This window comes from Echeneis naucrates, chromosome 17 (assembly GCF_900963305.1).
Source record: "Echeneis naucrates chromosome 17, fEcheNa1.1, whole genome shotgun sequence".
Taxonomy (NCBI): domain Eukaryota; kingdom Metazoa; phylum Chordata; class Actinopteri; order Carangiformes; family Echeneidae; genus Echeneis; species Echeneis naucrates.
The window spans coordinates 11,905,751-11,924,305 of NC_042527.1; the positions used below are offsets into that span (position 1 = coordinate 11,905,751).

The 18,555-nt window shown below is 41.8% G+C and overlaps 1 protein-coding gene across 1 annotated transcript; it reads right to left on the bottom strand.

Annotated features, from left to right (window-relative positions):
* Positions 1-306: 306 nt before the first annotated feature.
* Positions 307-17,669, bottom strand: kif1ab (kinesin family member 1Ab). Its single transcript, XM_029523991.1, has 46 exons — positions 17,558-17,669; positions 16,033-16,106; positions 15,618-15,797; positions 15,374-15,442; positions 15,042-15,220; positions 14,766-14,877; positions 14,347-14,424; positions 14,156-14,221; positions 14,041-14,058; positions 13,873-13,951; positions 13,707-13,785; positions 13,288-13,430; positions 11,804-11,934; positions 11,621-11,700; positions 11,446-11,521; positions 11,241-11,320; positions 11,048-11,154; positions 10,848-10,931; positions 10,463-10,643; positions 10,306-10,378; positions 10,049-10,139; positions 9,811-9,959; positions 9,002-9,180; positions 8,479-8,616; positions 8,271-8,389; positions 8,088-8,173; positions 7,853-7,988; positions 7,504-7,687; positions 6,925-7,015; positions 6,714-6,832; positions 6,566-6,621; positions 6,284-6,392; positions 6,078-6,144; positions 5,732-5,816; positions 5,495-5,600; positions 4,926-5,040; positions 4,691-4,824; positions 4,478-4,539; positions 4,241-4,386; positions 3,605-3,796; positions 3,409-3,480; positions 2,392-2,501; positions 1,835-1,954; positions 1,549-1,741; positions 1,319-1,437; positions 307-1,036 (listed from the first exon to the last, which is right to left on the bottom strand). The coding sequence occupies exons 1-46, from the start codon at positions 17,661-17,663 to the stop codon at positions 979-981; spliced, it is 5,031 nt and encodes a 1,676-aa protein (XP_029379851.1). The 5' UTR covers positions 17,664-17,669; the 3' UTR covers positions 307-978.
* Positions 17,670-18,555: the final 886 nt, after the last annotated feature.

An 18,555-nucleotide genomic window follows, 5' to 3' on the forward strand; every position in this document is an offset into this window, starting at 1 on the left:
AAAGACAAAGTGCCATGCAACAAAACTGGCCGGTGGTCCTGTCACCCAAAAAAAAAAAAAAAAGAAAAAAAGAAAAAAGAATGAGACCAAAGAACTTTTGATCTCAATAAATAATATTTCCCTTTATGGGTATGTAAAAAGCACATATCAAGAGCAAGGCAAGGACATAATTTATCTCTCCTGATTGTGGATTACTTTTGCAATTATTTAGCCAATGAATTCAGTTTTCATTGAACCAGCTGAAATAAAAAAAAAAAAAAAAAAAAAAAAATGCAACACAACTACAACTTATCCATTTCTCTTAACAGATCCCTCCCCATGCTACTTCAGTGTTAAAATGACTGATCTGTATGCTGATCTGCAGATAAACAAATACTCTATGCTGGAGAGCACCAAGCCAATCCGAACTGAGGTAATGCACAGTATTTGTAGAATGGACGCATGTGGAGCGGCCATCCCCGCCTGCGCTTAACACACTTCTACACAGAGAAACATCTGTCCTGACGTTTCAGGCCCCCCCCCACCTGATGGTGTTACAGTAATTAGAAATACATGATGGTTGGTCTTATTTTCAGACATGGTAGATGAAGGAGGGACTGAGCGCAGAGTAACTTCCTACAGGGATCTGATGGCCTCACAGATGACAGATATCTACACAAATGTGAAAAACTGATCGAAACGTGTTCAAATGCCCAGCAAAGATAAGTTAATTAACATGATTGAGTGGTTAGTTTTACTTATGTATTCTTCTAATGGTCAGGAAGGAGCACACCATGCAGGATTTGAGGTGTCGACTGCAAAAAGAGAGAAGGGACGGTTTTGTTGGAATGAGCAACTGAGTGAAGTCATTTACAAGAGTATTTAAATGGTTTTATGTATAAGTTTGCTTATATGGTCAGTGTTCATTAGAGCAGAAGGGTGAGTGGAGCTTTTAGATTGTATTGTTCTGTTTTGTTTTCTGCCAGGCTGGTTCACCTCTCACACCCTTTGAGCTGATGGGACTGACTGGACTGACTTTCTCCGGGAGAGCTTTGACCTGCAGGGATATGGGAAGGCAAGATTAATAAATGGAAAAGTAGGAATTAAAATACAAATTTTTCATAAGGTGCACAATTTTCATCTTACTTTCAAGAACTTTCCAGGAAAAAAAAGCCAAAAAAAAAAAAGCTATGAGAACAGCATCTAAATATCATTGTATAGAAAAGCAGACAATAATATTTCCCACAATTACACAGCAACATGATCATTTATTTTCCATTCATGTTTCTGTTTGGAGAGTGGCATTTTATTTCTAGTGGTCTCGTGTTAAGAAGCCCACCTGATGGTGCCGGCTAACAGGGGGTTGAAAGCATACAGCCAGTCATGCATCTCTTTGTCATTGGTGGCCTGCAGCAGTATCCCACGATGCTCGGTGCACACAGCGAACGTGTTGGGAGTCTGGAGGTATGCGGAGACAACACCCTCAGATTACTAAAGTTCATTCAGGTTCACTGAGTTATGTTTGCTTCGTTGTTTATTTTTTCAGTTTGAGATGAAGCTCAGTCGTACCCGCAGTAAAGTCTGTTTGTCTTCGCTGTACTCCACCTTTGCGGATGACAGGTTAATGACAGCTCTCTCAACGCTGTCCCTCTCACTGCGGTACAGGTACACGTAAGGCCGGCGCACCACCACGTAGCGCTTCACCCAGCCACTGGTGTGAGGCTCCAGGAAGTGCAAGTAGCCCTTCTTTGACACAATGGGGCTGCATGCGATGAAAGAAATAGATGTTAAGACAAAACTAGTAAACTGTGACAGCTGCTCTGAAATTTGGCCTAGTCCCCAAATGAAAACAGACCTGACACGAATCTCCTGTATGTCTGGAACGAAGGAACATCCTCTGAGAGCTTTCTTTCTATCCACTGGGCTATACGGGTCCAGATCTGGGGTGGACGCTCCAGAACTGGGTTCAGTGTGTCTTCACAACACAAACAAGTTCATAACGGGACAAAAAGGAAAGATGGTTCAACAAGTCTGTTCACATAACCTCTTAATTAAAAAAACAGTTTGAAAGTGAATTCAAAGTTTCAACCAAATTGAGGCGATGTTCATGCACAGTTTAAAAGAAGATCACCCTACTTCTGTTTTGAATGGAAATGTTTTATTTTGCACATGCGGTAACACCATTTGCTCTGGGAATACAACCAGGAGTTGCATTCTAGGAAACTTTTGTTCTAATCTTTAATGAGCTTCACAAATTCAGCGCATCTTGGTCTGCAATACCTTCAGTTTGGCTATATCTAAATTTCCAATCTGTCTCATGCAAGTCCCCCTTCATGAAAGTAAATTCTAAACTTTATATTAACAGCTACTAACAGACATCATTCAAGTTTAAGATTTTAAACTCTTACGTACCTGATGTCGTAGTGTCCCTCCACAAGTGACGGGCAGGTAGAAGACGGAGTGAGCGTGCTCAGTCCAGACGATGATGAGTCCCTCATTAGTGATGCAGACATCTCAGAGAGCTAACATACACCCACACACAAACACAAACACAAACACAAACACAAACACCACCGATCACGCATCAAGAAGAACACAAACAGAACACAAGGAACAAACACAGATACGGACAAAACACACCCGCAAACAATTAAGCACGTACAACACAGACATGTATTCAGAAAACAACTAAGTCAGACAATTTGTCATTTTCTAGTAATGTACTGCAGAACCATCTGCGTATCCAAAAAATCCTTTTGACTAAGAGCCCCGTGCTGAGTAAGATGTTAAAGATGGCATGCAGGAGTAACATCAGGTTAGTGGAAGCCTCGCAGTCTCTAAGAAGGAGAGGAAAATGAGGAATGAGGTCGGGGAGGGACAAAGGAGTGGATGATAAATTATTTTTAGTGTTGAAATATACATGGGGGAAAAGAAAAAAAAAGTTAGCAGAGGATCCTGCTCAATATTTTACTCAATTTTTTTTAAGATAGATATTTAATAGGGGAAGGGATGGGATTGAATAAGTAAGGTATTCTTCCCACTCCTTTTTAAAAATGCAAATAGAATCAGGGATGTGTGTTTGGGATCATTTTTATGCTGATCTTTTTGTGTTTTGTGTTTAGTTTTATTTTTCCTTTCTTTTCTTACTTTTACATGTTTGAAATAAAAATAAAAAATAAAAAAAACAGGTCTGCTTAGTGATTATAATGCAGGAAAACGTAAGTTTAATAGACATAAGGGATTTGAACTTGGATGGCAAGAAATTCTAAAAAAAAAAAAAAAGCATGCAGAATAAATGATCTAATGGCTGAATGCAGAGGCAGCGAGTGGGTGAATTGCGGGGCTTCAGTATTTTGCGAAGGTACTGCAGTTAAGGTTAGCCTGAGAAGGATTACTGGGCTGGGTTAGAGGGCCTAGGCTGGGGCTCACCTTGCTCTCACTGGCACTGCTGCTCACCTGGCTGTACTCCCTGTTGAAGGTGTGCATCAGCAGACGCAGACACTAAAGAGAAGGAATTAAAAACAGGTTTGTTTTTTTTTTTATTATTATTATTATTATTATTAGTAGCTGCGTAACAGACAAGGTCAGGATAAAAGCTGAGGCGGCCTCAAAGAGCAGCAGTCACCTTGGCAGCCAGCTCCCTCTGCCTCTGGTTGGGACTCTCTGGGACGGGGCTGTTGCTGCTGGGACTGTGGCTGAAGACAGGACTCTTAGTGAAGTCGACAATGTCGCTGCTCTTGTAGAGCGCTTCCTGTCCAGCCTGCAGAGTCGCCTCCAGCTTCTCCCTCAGCAGCAGGTAATGCCTGGTCTTCTCCACCTAAAACCACAAAAAAAAAAAAAAAAAAAAAATTATCTTCACTTGTTGTGAATGAAAATGTGACATTTCAAGTGGCTGTTCAATCACGTGTGTTTGAACCTGGACAAAATTAAATGTATCCTTTTTTTTTTTCCTCTTTCTTTGCTTCACATATCATCCTAAAACATTACAGTTCTGCAAAAGTCAAATTTCTCATTAAATTAATCTGATTGAATTATGATTGGATTGGGATGGATTATGACAAACTACCACAAATATGGTTTTCTAATGAAGAGGTGATGATTTGGACATACAGGATTTTCATGTGATAACAACTTGGGGACTTTTCAGGAGTCTGGACTCAAAACAGACGGATTTTGTGAGGCTGAAAGGTAATCAACCTGAATAAACTACCTATTTCACTAAACATCTAAAGGTTTCTCATCCAGGTTTCCACTAACTGACCTCCTGCAGCAAGCTGAGTTTCTCGAGCTCCCACTGGTGGTCAAGGATAAGGCTGTCACTGCGAGGCCTCCACCCAGCTAGGTTCTCCTCTCCTCGGACATAAGCCACCGAGGTGTCCAGCACACGCCTGCGACGGCGCTGCATTCCTGATGAAGGAGGAAGAAAAGCCTCATTTGAGAAATGAATTGCTGTTTATTTAATAGATGAAATTCCTTGTTGACTTTATTTCCATCTAACCTGGACTTCCATTGTCCGCCACATGGCAGAGTGTGACTTCGTAGACTCCTGTGACACGGTTACTGAGATGGAGGGAGGCAACATTTCAATAGTACATTTTGGTGGAAGGTAACTTCCAATTAAAACAACAGTTTACATTTTTAAAGACTTTAAAGGCTTTATAAACCAATTTTGAAGTCAAGATTTAGACTTCATGAATCAATAAATCCGTACCTTTCAGAGGGTCGGAGGCAGCCGGTGCTGAAGAGGTTTCTGATGGAGCGGGAGGCCGGCAGCTTCGTGTCACGGGAGTAAAACACCATGCAGAAATCTTTGGTGATCACAGTTGGCTGAGTGCAGTTCTCCATCTAGATAAAATATATATCCACTCAGGTGAGTTGAACATTTCACTTTCAGTTTTGAATAAATATTTGTTGGAGGAAAAAAAGAAAAAGTGTATGTCAAGTACCTCAAGATAAGCAGAGAGGGTGATGTAAATCTTCTCCCCGTAGGGAGTGACTCTGTTCAGAAGCAGAGAGTTGTGCATGGAGCTGTCCCATGCTGCCTCAAACCGGTAGAAAGTTCTGGCGTAAGAAAAACAAAACATGCGCCATTTTTAAAGGAAGAAATAGTCAACCTCACAAAATATCGATAAACACAGAGACATCTTGTTATCAGAAAGAATAATCGAAAACGTTAAATAAATGATTGTCATTATACCTATGATCAACCCCCAAGGAGACGCTGCCATTAACAAAGAATAAAGAGAAAAAGGACAGGAGTTAGAAACTTTTAACTGCAGCTGTTAAAAGTTTAAACTCAGCAAATAATATTGAGCCACGCAAATAAAAAAAAAAGACAACATGTACTGAAGCAAAATATATACATGTATTTGATTTTGTTGAGGCGATGGAAAAAATTACTGTTCTGTCTGTCTATAGTGTAGCTTAGTTAAAAAACTGAAAGGAGAAAATGTTTAAATAATAAATTGAAAACATGAAAGTAAAAAAAAAAAAATAAAGGAAGATGAATATGTACTTGTCGTCATGTTTTGGCCAGAAGTATCCAGAAGACAGGATGTTGAGGGAAAGGATGTTGGGGTCTATGATGGTTTCATCAGCCTCTGGTGTGTTTCGAATGCGACCTGGGGTAAAAAAAAAAAAAAAAGATACTTCAGTGACAAGGTATCTAAAAAATATTTTTAAAGAGAGTCTTTTTATTACTAAACAAATTAGCTAAACAGTCTTGAATAGTTGGGAATTTTTAATTACTCACCAATAACCAGTTCCTTCACCTCTTTCCACTCAATGTCATTTCCTGTTTCATGAGCGATGGTCACGGTGATCCTCCTCTGAATGCCCTGGGGAGTCGATGGGACACAGACCAGTTTGTTACCAGTGATGAAGATAAATGTGTTTCATGCTAAAATAAAACCAATGAAAGGGCTGAATGTGTGAAATTTGGCTCAGGTACATTTCTCAAAATTTATTGTTGCAATGAAATACACATTTATTTATTTATTTATTTTTTATCTGGAAATCTACTGATTCCAAGCAACTGTCACTGAAGACGGTGAGGCATTCAAGGAAACACAATGTAATTTTTTTAAACATGGTCACACCTGATGTAAGAGGAATGTGCCATGACAGGGCATCCCACCTCTATGGTCAACAACAGCGGGGATGTAGCTGGAGACAAGGAAATACCAGAAAAGGAAAACACATCAGACCGATAATGCAGTATATAATATATATCAAGTGCGTCTCCTTATATGCGTTTTATTTATTTATTGTATTCATCATATCAAATCAGTTAGATATAACTTACTCCCCATTGGCCTCCAGCTCGCAAATCTCAAAAAAGACCATGAGGTCATATTTGGCATGGCATGGTCCTGCAGTGGAGCGAGTCAAAGTGCTGAGCTTTGTGGCCGGCACTGAATAATGCAAAGGACAGATTTTTGAGTTACAGCGTTTGTATTTGAATCACTTTCATTTATACAGTCCAACATAGTTTACAGCAAATCCAAATGAAACTTAAGTATGAAAACCCTACTCATAAAAGGGTGGATTAATAGTGATGTTGGATGGATTCTCTGAGGCAGCTGACCTGGTTTGGATAAAGGCATCACCCTGGGGAACTGCCTCCTGGAAGGTCTCAGCGGACTAAAAAGGCCAGACGAGGAAGCCAGAACATGACAAATCAGCTCATAATTAGTCATCAGCTGAAGGAAATTCAAATTGAAATTTCTTCCCACCTGATCAAGTCTTTGCAGAGCGGAGGGAAGGGCTGTTTCTGATAGTGACCAAACACCTCGAAGACAATGGGCTGTGTCTTTATGTACTCCACGAAGGATTTGGTCACCTCCACTGTGATCTGACAGCAAAGAGAAGGGATGAAATTACAACAACTGTCTAAAGAGAAGCGTTCAGGAAATGTTAGGAGTGAATGCAAAGTTGTGTGCCCACATTTTGTACATGGTAGAAGCCGAGGGGAGGTCCTCTGCCGGTATTCTTCAGCGGCTCAGTGGAGAAAGCTTCGTCATGACGGTGGATGAAACTGAAATGAGAGACTTTTTTTTTTAGTTGGCTGAATACCACACAAAACCCATTTTAATTAGCATGTATGATGGCCAAGCCACAAACAATTATAATTTGTGAACAATTTAAAAAATATTTTCTAAAATCTGCAAATTTCAATACTTTCTAATGAGAAATGAAGCGTAAGTGAAGTGTCACAGCAGCAGAGGTGAGGTGAATAACAAATAATCCATAACAATGGTAACAAGTACATTATACTGATTCTGAAACCATCAGCAAATCACGTGATGCCAGAGTAAATTGATTTGAGGTTTGCATACACAAGAACTTCTTACATGATTTATATTTTATTCAGCTAAGAAAAAAAAAGTTCCTTTCAAACAGTTCGCATAAATGAGAATTTTGTGGCAAGTGCAAGGATACAACCGGGAAAAATAATGTGGCTTATGTGCTAATAATGTTCATACATGAGGACATCCAGAGGGTGGAAAATTACTTTTCACTCACTTGAACTGGCAGAAGATATCGGCATATTCGGCCGAGATGCTGGAGGCCTGTAAGACCGTGACTCTGAAGGTGAAGATGCTGCCGATTTTCAGGTGAGACAGCGCTTTCTCTGGAGACAGGTCCAGAGGTAGATCCAGACCCACACCCAAACTCTTCACTGGGCTGCTGGGAGGCTCCAGAGTGGCTGCAAAAGACACAGAAATCAGTTTTGCATCATTTCACCGTTATTTGATATTCATCCCAGCAGCGTGTTCCACTGAACATAAAAAGGTCAAATTTGGTATATGTGGCATGTCATCTTTTAACCGAGCGAGCAAAATTTCTATTCCCTGCACAGATTTTCTCTCACCTTCACAAGTGTTGTTGTTAACTTCATCTGCAGAGATTCCTATGTCAGCGTTTTGTCCTTCTCCTTCCACAATTCGCAGCTCCTCCTGCACCGTGTTGGAGTGTGACAGACCACCGGGACATGACTCAGTCTGGAACTGGACCAAAAGCCCCATTTACACCAGACATTATTATCCACATGAAGAGACTCATGTTTCATGTTACAACTTCTCTTTCTTTCTCTGTTCATGAAGTACCTTCTCAAACTGCTTGTCTTCAAAGGAGATCTTGGCAGTGCCTGACTGCCTCACACCGGAGCCGTAATCAGGAGCCTCCTCATCGGCTGCAGAGAGAAGCAATGTTTCAACATGTTAGAATCAGGTCTGAATGGCAATAACAACTTGTTCAACAGCAGCTGGTACTCTTCCTGAATTCAGTACCTGAGATGGCCTGCACAGCCACTCTGAGGAAGCCTTTCACCTCTCCTTTCTCACTGACGATGGCTACGCGATGCACCAGAGGCACCGGGTACAGCAAGTTACTCAGGTAGACAAAAGCCCTGGAGAGAATGAGCAAGGAAGGGATGTGTTTGTGTTTCATTTTATGATACCAGAGGAAAGCAGAGCTTAGCGTCAGAAGATGGCTGACCTCCCAACCAGACGGAACCAGGGGAAGCGGTCGTAGAAGGGGTCTCCTCCTGTCAGGGCGTGGTCACAGTCCTCCACAGCGCTGCTGGGGAGCTCTGCTGCACGGTCGTACATTTCTTTCATCAGGTCCAGCCTCTGCCTGCAGGGGGCAGCATAAAAAAAAAACTGCTGAGGGCCAGCCTGAGAGCTGAATAAATGGGACATAAACCAAGTGAGATAAAATGCATGCAAATCATGGCAGTATTAGAGGAAAAACCGGACTGATCTTGGTTAGTGTGAGGGACAGGCAGGAACAGAGTAAGATTAGCACAAACCGATGTTGTGTCTTTTAATCAGAACCCCAAAGCTTAAGCTCAGCTTAAGCAGATTTATATATTTCTAAACTAGTTTACAATTTTATGTATGCTACTTTGTGTAAGGATTCACACACTCCACAATGTTCTAAGAATCACAAATAGATAAAATCTTTGCTTTAAAATCCGCTTTAAGCCATGCACCCACTACTGCAGTGACAAGCATAATACCTGAGTTTCTCCAGAGTCCAGTAGTGCGTGGCTCCATTCTTCTGATCCTGTACTTCGACAGCTACGATGGTCTGGGGGAAAGGTCGTCTCTCTCTTTCTTTGGCCACACAGGCAGGCAGCAGATCAGGCGGCAGTGGCGAGTAGAGAGTATCTGTCAGGAGGACAAACTGGAACTGAACCTGGACAAAAGACATAAAACATGAGCAGGTGTTTGTTGTTTTGCGTCTGTAAAATCTAATTAGCATTCCTGCATCTTGAAAAGATTTTTCTCCCACAGCAGGGACTCACAAAGAAAGAAAAGAAAGCAAACAACACAGATTGATCGCAAGTTTGATCTTCTGCTGAATGTAATACAACATTCAGCTTTGAGGGCTGTTTGAAATCAATAACTGGCTGATACATGAAGCAGAAGTTGCGGATATTAATAATCACACCAGCTTCACCGTTAGCTGGCAGCTACAGTATTTTCAGTACATTTTATGGTGTGGTAAATTTTGATGACCCATGGAGCAATTTTATTTCTGGCAAGTCCACAAGCAATTATTTTTAGAGGATCACATTTTTGCGAAGCCAATCAAATCCACAATTGCCCCCCAGCAGACACTTCATATTCTTCACTCGGCCTCCAGACCACATTAAACTAATTTCAACTTTTAAAAAATGACGAATCTCTATTGTAAAAAAGATATCAATGATTTTAACAACAAGTTCAGTCTTTACAGAGAAGAGCTTTACAACACACAAAGTACTGCTGAATTCATGACATATGTAAAAGTGGTTAGTATGTACAATGTCTTCTGTTGTCCCACCTTCTTCTTCAGCTCTACACTGATAGCATTGGCCTCCTTGAGGAAGATGGCATTGCCCCATAGTAGATCCCTGAGAGAGGTGAACTGGTAGAAACGCCACTTTCTGAAAGCCCATAGAGCCAACTCAGTCTCACGCTTTGTCCAAGGCACTGGAAAGCCAACAGAGTTGATATGATAAGTGTCATCAAATACAAGGATACCTGGCAGAATCGAAAAGAGTTAAAAGAGCCAGTCTCACCTTCCTCTTCAGGCTCCTCCTCTTCCTCAGGTGACTCCAGGTACCGAGAATCCACTTGTTTCTGAAGCGCCTCCAGTTTGCTCTCATAGTCCTGAAACAATGAGTGAGCCAGGTGAGGAACTGACTCAGTTTGTAATCTAAGCTTTTAAAAATAAAATCAAATATAGAATTACGTTGATCATTTTTTTCCTTCTAATGGTATAAAACAGCAATGCTGAAGCTGATTGACGTAAGTTCAAATTGGAGCTTTCCCTTACTAGTCTTTGCTGCTCCAACAGATTACTGGCTTCTTCCCTTTCTTTACGATACTGGTCCTCAAGTTCCTGAAGCCTGAAAACAAAGCATTCACATGCAAGTGATCAATAATCAAATGGAAGAGTCATCCTTGTGAATTTCATGTCCTCTGCTCCACACCTCTGCTCCATCTCCTGCTTCATGTCGATGCCTTGTTTCTCCAGCAGCTCTCTCTGAGCGAAAGCCCAGTCCACGGGCTCCACCGGCGTCTCAGCGCACGGGGTTCTCTCTCGCTCCAGGCGAGCCTGCTCTGGGTCGTTGAAACGAAACACGTGGCTCTTTCCCATGATAATGCGATTCCCTACAAAATTCAAATGAGTGTAAATGCCTTGTAGTAAAACGCATCAAAGAACAAAGAACATCAGTGTGATGGAAATGCTTGCCTGTGAAATAATGATACAAAGTTAAAGTTCTACAAGTTCACTGCAACACCTTGGCTGCTTCTCTGATTTCTAAACCCTGGTTCTAACTTTGGCCACGGTTCTTTCTTCCTTTACAAACTAACCTGATCGCAGGACAGTGGTTGAGGTCACTCTCTTCCCGTTGACATATGTCTCGGCCCCCTCACATGGTTCAAGGATGACGCATCCTAAAGAAGATTTATAAAACCTAGTGTTTAAAATGTGCAATTTAAGAGATGGTGGGCTTGATGTGAAAAGATGCAGCAGTTATGTAAAGCGAGTGAGAAAGCAGTGAATCATTAACCTTCTCCCTGGGGGCCTGTTGTGCTGCTGAAGGTGCAGTGTTCATCTTTGATAAAATGACCACTCAGAACAATGTCTTGGCGAGTTTTGGCATTTTCACGGCCTACCCTGCAGAAAGATAAGATGACCAATTCTGGTTGGATCAAAATCATATCTGAGTTAAACCTCAAACGTGACGCTATTTAAGACCTTACTTTGTAATGCCATCTTTGATATAATACAGCAGACACTCAGACATCAGGGGGTCTTCGTTCAGATTCACAAGATGAGGCGTCTTGAAAAAAAAAAAAGATAGAAAGAAATAGAAATCATGGCAATTATAATTATGTTTGTGTGACCGCCGACAAATTTTATAAAATATCAGTAGTGGCCAACAGCGACAAATCTGAAGTCGCTTACCTTTTTTGGGGAGAATACGCCAACAGTGCCTCCATCTTCTCTCATGGCAACGCCCATCTCAGCCAGCAAGGCCTCCCTACAGAGAACACACACAGGCTTGAGCTCGCTGATCTTTAAGAGCTGATGGTGGAAAATGGCAGGGAAAAAAAAAGAAACATGAATTATTTTGACCAACCTCTCCATGCGAATGGCCTCAGTACGACGCAGCTTCTCCTCCCATGTCTCATTGAGCTCTGCAATGATTTTCTCAGTTTCCTGTTGGTGAAATTTAAAACGGATCTAAAAATTGTACATACCGAAGTTGGATTTATTGACTTCACTCACTTAATTGCTTTATTCCCTTCATCATCTTTCCTACCTTGAGCCTCTCGATGGCCTCCTCGCTCGCGGGGCTGAAGATTCGATCGTGGAGGTTATTGATGGACCCAGCGCGACTGGACAGAGCCGAGAGCGAGGGAGAGGGGCTCATTCCTGTCATGGCGTTGGTCACTGTGGAGAGATCACCCCTTTGATTGACAGCCTGGCGATTGTTCACAAAGTTCTTGTAATCGCACAGGTCTGCCACAAAGAGAGGCGTTGTATGGAAGAGAGCAAGGAAGGAAGGACAGAAGGAAGGTAGGTCGAAGTAGACACCGGGTAATTCAGGAGAGACACCGGGGGGGTTGAGAGGAACACGCAGAAAAATGGATGAACAGAAAAAAAAAGAAATAAGGGAATGACGGGGAGGAGTACAAAAAAAGAAGAGAAAGCTCAAATAATGGATCAAGGAAGCAGAGGTCATTTGCTTACCAAAGCCATCGCAGACAGAGAGAAAAGAGCAACTCAAACTGATGCCAAATACACTGAAAGTTAGAGACCGGAAGCCTTTTTTCTGACACTCATATACACAAAAACAAGCTTGCAGGCATGAGAATGTTATGTGAAAGGAAAGAAAAAAAAAACATGTTACCATTGTGCAAAAGGACTAAATTTTTTTGTCTTTGTTTTGTTCGGTGAAAAGCATGGCCTCATGTCTTTGAAAGTGTTCAGCACAGCCGTTGGCAGCATAGCTCCTGGCAGTGCAGTCCTCAAAGCCCTGACTCACAGCTTCAATTAGCTCCACACACAGAGAACCAGGGTGCAACGACAAGAGCTCCTCAGCAATCTAAAATGGCGTCCTCTCAGTCAGTCCTTTCTTCCATGATCTCCAATAATAGTTTTAGAGAATGCATTTTAATGGCATGTTTCACGCCAACCCTGGCTTTGATGTTGTCCTCACGGGACCACAGTGCAGAGCTTTAAGCCAATTTAAAACTGTGCAGAAACATACTTAAGAGTAGTTCAAGCTTCCTATGTTAAAAAAAAAAAAATACATACACACACACACACACACACACACACACACAACCATGGAAATGAGAACTAATGAAGAGAAAAAAGGAGGCCATTTTTCTAAATTTTGCATTACAGTAAGAAGGTTTAGCATAATAGAAGGTTTGTATGCTCTTAATAATTATTGTATTTTATTTTTGTGTCAAATCTTTCGGGTTTGTTAGTCAGGTCTCTGGTGTGGTGGAAGAGGAAGGCTGGCACAGGGTTCAATTCTATTAGTTGCAAAGCGCAGGCTTGCAGTTATACACACATTTCAAACCAGTGATGACCGGGCCGGTGCAGCGATATGCTGATAGGACAGAGGAGAGAAGACACTGTGTGTGAGAGACACTGTCTTACAAGTAGTGAGATAGTACAGCTGCACAAAAAACCCAAAATGCGGGTTAGTGCGTATGTGTGGGGAGGCGTAATGCATAAGTGTATATATGTGGACTCTGTGAGTGAGAGTTATGCTTCCCCTGTAACACTCACTCTCTATGATGTCTCCCAGACCCTGTGCATACAGCAGGTCCTTGAGGCGAGCCACCTCCTCTTTCAGCTCACGCACAAGTCGGTTGTTGGGGTCCTCGTTGATCACGGCATTGCAGCGGATCTGTTTGGCCCGATCGGCATATCTGGAGAGACAGAGGCCAAACAATGATTCCTCAGGCTCAGCATAATGAATGACATTCACCAGAAAAATGAACTCTCCAGAGATTATTTATTAAGTTGCTGTACAACCCCTGCTAAGTGGAAAAGTGGATCTATAAGGCTTCATAGGACTTCACCCGACCAAACTACACAATGTGAAGTCCATTTTTCTCAGAAATGTTTAGAGATAAAGATGCTCCACAATCCAATATGTATATCGCTTGCTAAGCGTCACAATATCCTCAAAATGCCTCTCTCACCGAAGAGTACTGAGGGTTTCATCATAGTTAATATCGGCGGGGCTGAGGGCAGCCACCATAGCTGTGCGCGAGTTTCCCCCTAAAAGAAACAAAATAAGGTATCATTTTAATTGACACACAGACATGTGGTAATAAAAAAATAAATAAATACATCTGTTTGGCATACCCAAGTTCTCCCTCAGTAGCCAGGTCAGAACTGAATCTCTGTAAGGAATAAAACTCTCCACCTTCTTCTTCTTCTTGTTCTATACCAAAATTAAACAGATTTTTGGTTATTAACCCTGAAAAAAATACCTAAAATACCTTAGTTGCATTTTCAAATTTAATATTTTACCTTGTTTGGAGCCGAGTCCTGACAGTTGCAAGAGAAATATTAACATTTGTTATTTGCATTATGAAACATGAATGAATGAACATGAGGAGCCGTATGCTTGAAAGTCTAAACGTACCAGTTCAGCTAGAGCAGAAATTACTTTTCCCAGTGTGGTCAAAGACTTATTGATGTTCGCTCCTTCCTGCAAACACATGGAAATAACAATCAATTATTTCGTGTGTCTGTTCATTGGACAATTTAGATTTGATTACTATTAAAAGACTCTTCGGCCTGTAAGACAAAATACCATCACAACCTCCTCCTCACCTTCAGTCTGGTTCCTTTGGCTCCAGTGGAGTCGGCTCTCTCGCTGCCAGCCAAGTCCACCAGGCTGATCTTACTGACCTGTATGATGACAAAGCATTTCCTCAAACTGCTCTCAGTTAAAAAAAAAAAAAAAAAGATTGACAGTCACAACAGCAAATGCTTTTCACCTGAAACTGCTGAGCAGAAGAACTAGCAGTAAAATTTTACAAGCATCCATCAATCAATATCACAAAACATTCAGACGGCCTGACTCAGGTCATATAAAGGCCAAAAAGTCTTTTCTGCCTCACAGCAGCTCCGTTGTAGTTGTAGAATAAGAAAACTACCGCTCTTATTGATTCGTTTTTCTAAGAAGCTGAAAAGAACATCTATTAGACAAGGTGCTCTCCTAGGCAGGACTGGGAGCTTTTCATCACAACCTTTTCTGATGTGTTGTCCGTCTCCATGTCATGTTTCTTCTGTGTGAAGATGATGTTGAAGACAGCGTGGGAGCGGCTGCTGGTCTCATTCATGTTGGTAGCGGCCACAGTCCTGAAATAAAAAGGCGCATAGAACCAACGGTATCCGTCATTCCATCTGCTGATTAATGAATTGATCACAACCAAATCCCTGGTCCGTTCATCTTAGTCACCCATTATGACATCTACCAATCAGCTGGTCGATCTAAGATGAGCACTTGACTACATTTAAGTCACCTGGCCTTGTTTCCAGAGTCCATCAGGTCCTGGATGTCATTGTAGGATGTGACTGCTAGTTTGGACAGATCTTCAACATAAGGCCCCATCAGAGGGTGCTCTCTGACACGCAGGTTTCCTTTGTTTTTGGGGTTCAACAGGTCTCGTACACGCTCACAATAAATCTCCATGTAACTCACCTGGAGGCGCAGAGGCAGTTACACAACTTAGTTAATTGAGTAGACTTTTTTATTGACATATCAGGTTTAGATGTTAAACATTGCACAGATTGTTTCAAAGCCTAGAAAAAAATGGAAGAAATGACAAATGCTCAACATCCTGAGGTCACTCACCTCCACAGAGTAAGACATGCTGTTGTCATTATTGCTGCCATTGATCTTGGTGAAGAGGTCTTCGCACAGCTAGCAAAAGAGAGGATGGATTGGTTTAATTATGACAGATTTTAAACTGAAAAGATGATAAATCCAAAGAGCATCATGTCTGTGTTTTCAGTCACATCTACTTGGATCACACAAATTTACAATTTTTTTCTCTAAGGAGAATTATTTCCAGCCTTCGTCTTGGATGCTATATTACCAGAGGTATGATTCCTTGTTGGTCTTTCTCCTGTCGTCCCATCATGGTGTAGCTTTTGCCTGCTCCGGTCTGGCCGTAAGCAAATATGCAAACGTTGTAGCCTTCGAAGGCATGAAGCAGCATCTCCTCCCCGATGTCCCGGTAAACTTGCATCTGAGATGCATAGTTGATGTCCTCAGGCTAAACGCAGGAGTGGAGATAAAGACAAAAGAAAAAGATCACAGACAGACAATCACACACAGCTTGACATTACATCAGAAAAACAGTTGGTGTTAAAAGCAGGAAACTTTCAGATTAATATTTATAAATAGCTGTTGATTTGAATAGATGCAACTAATTCATTTAGCTATATGAACAGTATTACTAAAGCTGTACATGAAAAGAAGCAAAAATGAAACTATGCCATGAAGCTTACCGTAGTGTGTGACCAGTAAGAAAAGTCAAAGTTGAAGCTTTTGTTTTCCTTCGGCTGTTTGGGGTTTAGGATGGCTAAAGCAGAACAAAACAGATCAATCAGAGACATGAAAAGCTGAAGAAACTGCACATTATTTAAATCTATTCACGGTCAGTTCACTGGACTGTGCAAATATTTAAATCTACAGCTTTCCATGCTAAATATTTTCTCTCTCACACAACCTTAACTGAGCCATTCCAATTTCCTACCTCACACCCTTTTTTTTTTTTTTTTTAAATATCTTGTTTATGGCAGAACTAAATTCAGTTGAATTGATTGAAATTCCCTTGTTAGGAAATTTAAAGCAGAACCAATCAGAGGTTACGTGCTAGAGTTCAGGTGGTGTCAATAGCAGAGGGTTTAAATGCACTGTCATCCTTTTTAAAGAGCGGAGCGGGGACTGTGTGTGGAATACAAAATAAGAAGTGAGCAGGAGCAGATGCTCTGTTGGCTGCAGACTGAGTCTACTGTACCTCCCCCTGTGGACCGGTTCAACATAGCAGCAGGAATGTGCTGCTGAAACAAGCACCCAGCCAGAAACACCAGAGTCTGGCCCTTGCAGATAAAAATGCAAAAATGAATTGCATTCAGTGAGTGAAGCTCCTAAGCGGAAATGACGTTAGTTCGATCTTTCTCAATCTATCAGTTTATCCAACAAGGTCATTTAAAAACACTGATGGGCACAACAGGCACAAACACAGTCTTGTATCAGCTGACCCGGTATCTGGGCTCAACCAGAACAACAGGGTCTTTTTGGTCCCCGCAGCTCGCCTCATCAGAGCAGAGAGCTGTGGCAGTGGACACGTCCCACACACACTGACGGGCTTCAGGCCTGAGTGAAGCTTTTGTTTGGCTCCCAATGAGTGCCAACATGCTGCGTGCCTCCCTGCCTGCTTTCTTGCTGCTGGAGGGCAAAGCTGCCTACGAGACAAATATCTGAGGTGAAATGCTAAACTTGGCTCAATGTAGGTCACAGGGATTTGATTAAGAGGAATATGCATTGTAGGGCGAACAAGTGGACTGAACCCAACATTACTAAATTTCCACGCATTTGTACTGCAACTATTAACATTTAGGATCCATTGAGAGTCTTTATACTGAAGATTTCAGAAATTAAACTTGAAATGTAAACAAATTTTAGCCTGTTGACAATGTATATGAGCCAAAGGTTAATGACTGCATTATTTCTTCCTCATCTGTATCAACATATTTGATGTTTCTGCTACATTTTTACACATCTTGAGCAATAAGCTAGGGACTTCAGCTTTGTAGATAAAATGAAGAACCACATGACAGCAGTGCAGGTACATGACACGAATTACAGCATATGTCCGGGTGTATATATCCAAATTTATCCTGATCAAACTGTGCTGCACTTGACACAAAACTCAACACAATCAGGTCCACATTACCGCAAACAACTCTGCAGTCACACTAAAAAACAGTCGTGTTGTCTTATCTCTCATATCGCATATTCTCTACTCACTTGTTGTGTTTCCTGACATCTGAATGATGCATTTACTGTCCTTTGACATCTCCCTGGAGTTGAAGGGTCGCACCCTCACCGCCACCTTCACTGACGCCCCCGCCATGTTGCAGGTGAGTGTGTTGGAGAGTGGAAGAGCTGGAGATCCGTGTGGCTGCACAAAATGTGAAGAATGTGAAGAATTAGTACTACAATAACAGAAGCAGACATGTATGATAGAGATGGACAGTTTATACCTAACAGAGGTCATCTGTATCTTTTAAGGCTTGTTGTTAAAAGTAGAGTTTGATATTGATGGCAGGGTCTAGGCATACAGCTGGCACTAAGATGATTCAGGGCTGAATCCGTCACTTTGGCTTCAGAGACTCACTGCTCTTATAACACTGACTAAACAGCAAGGCCATCATCTGACAGGAGGATCGACAACATCCCTCCACTTCTATAGCAAAATGGCTGCTTATTCCTCAGGCATCATCCCCTGGCTCCTTCCATCAGGTCTGAGGGCCCTGTGGTGAAACTGTGCCTCACATTATGAGACTGTCTGCAATCAGCTGGGTTGAGGGTTTTTTATTATTCACAGCGTTTTTACAGTGGTTACAATCACCCCTCTTGTGTTGAATCATTTAAAGGTCTCCTCTCCTTCCTCACCTGGTCTCTCTATTTCAACAGTGTCTGCTTCAGCGCAGCGTGGCGCACATCCATCTTCATCTAACCTCAACCCGTGAATTAAAAAAAAAAAAAAAAAAAAAAAAGGATTGCTGCTGCCATTATCTGGGATGTTTAAATCCGTGAAGGTCATAAACTCTCTCTGTCAATCGGTGGACACATCCGCAGGGAGGACTGCAAGGATTTCGAAGCAATGTAAATATTGTCTCCTCCATCTTCCCTCGCCTGCCGCACCTCAAAAACAGGCCGCGTAAACACAAACTGCACAGAAACCAAATCATCCAACACTGCGTCAATGAAGAGGCCAGCTCTCAGTGTTATTGTAGTGTCTG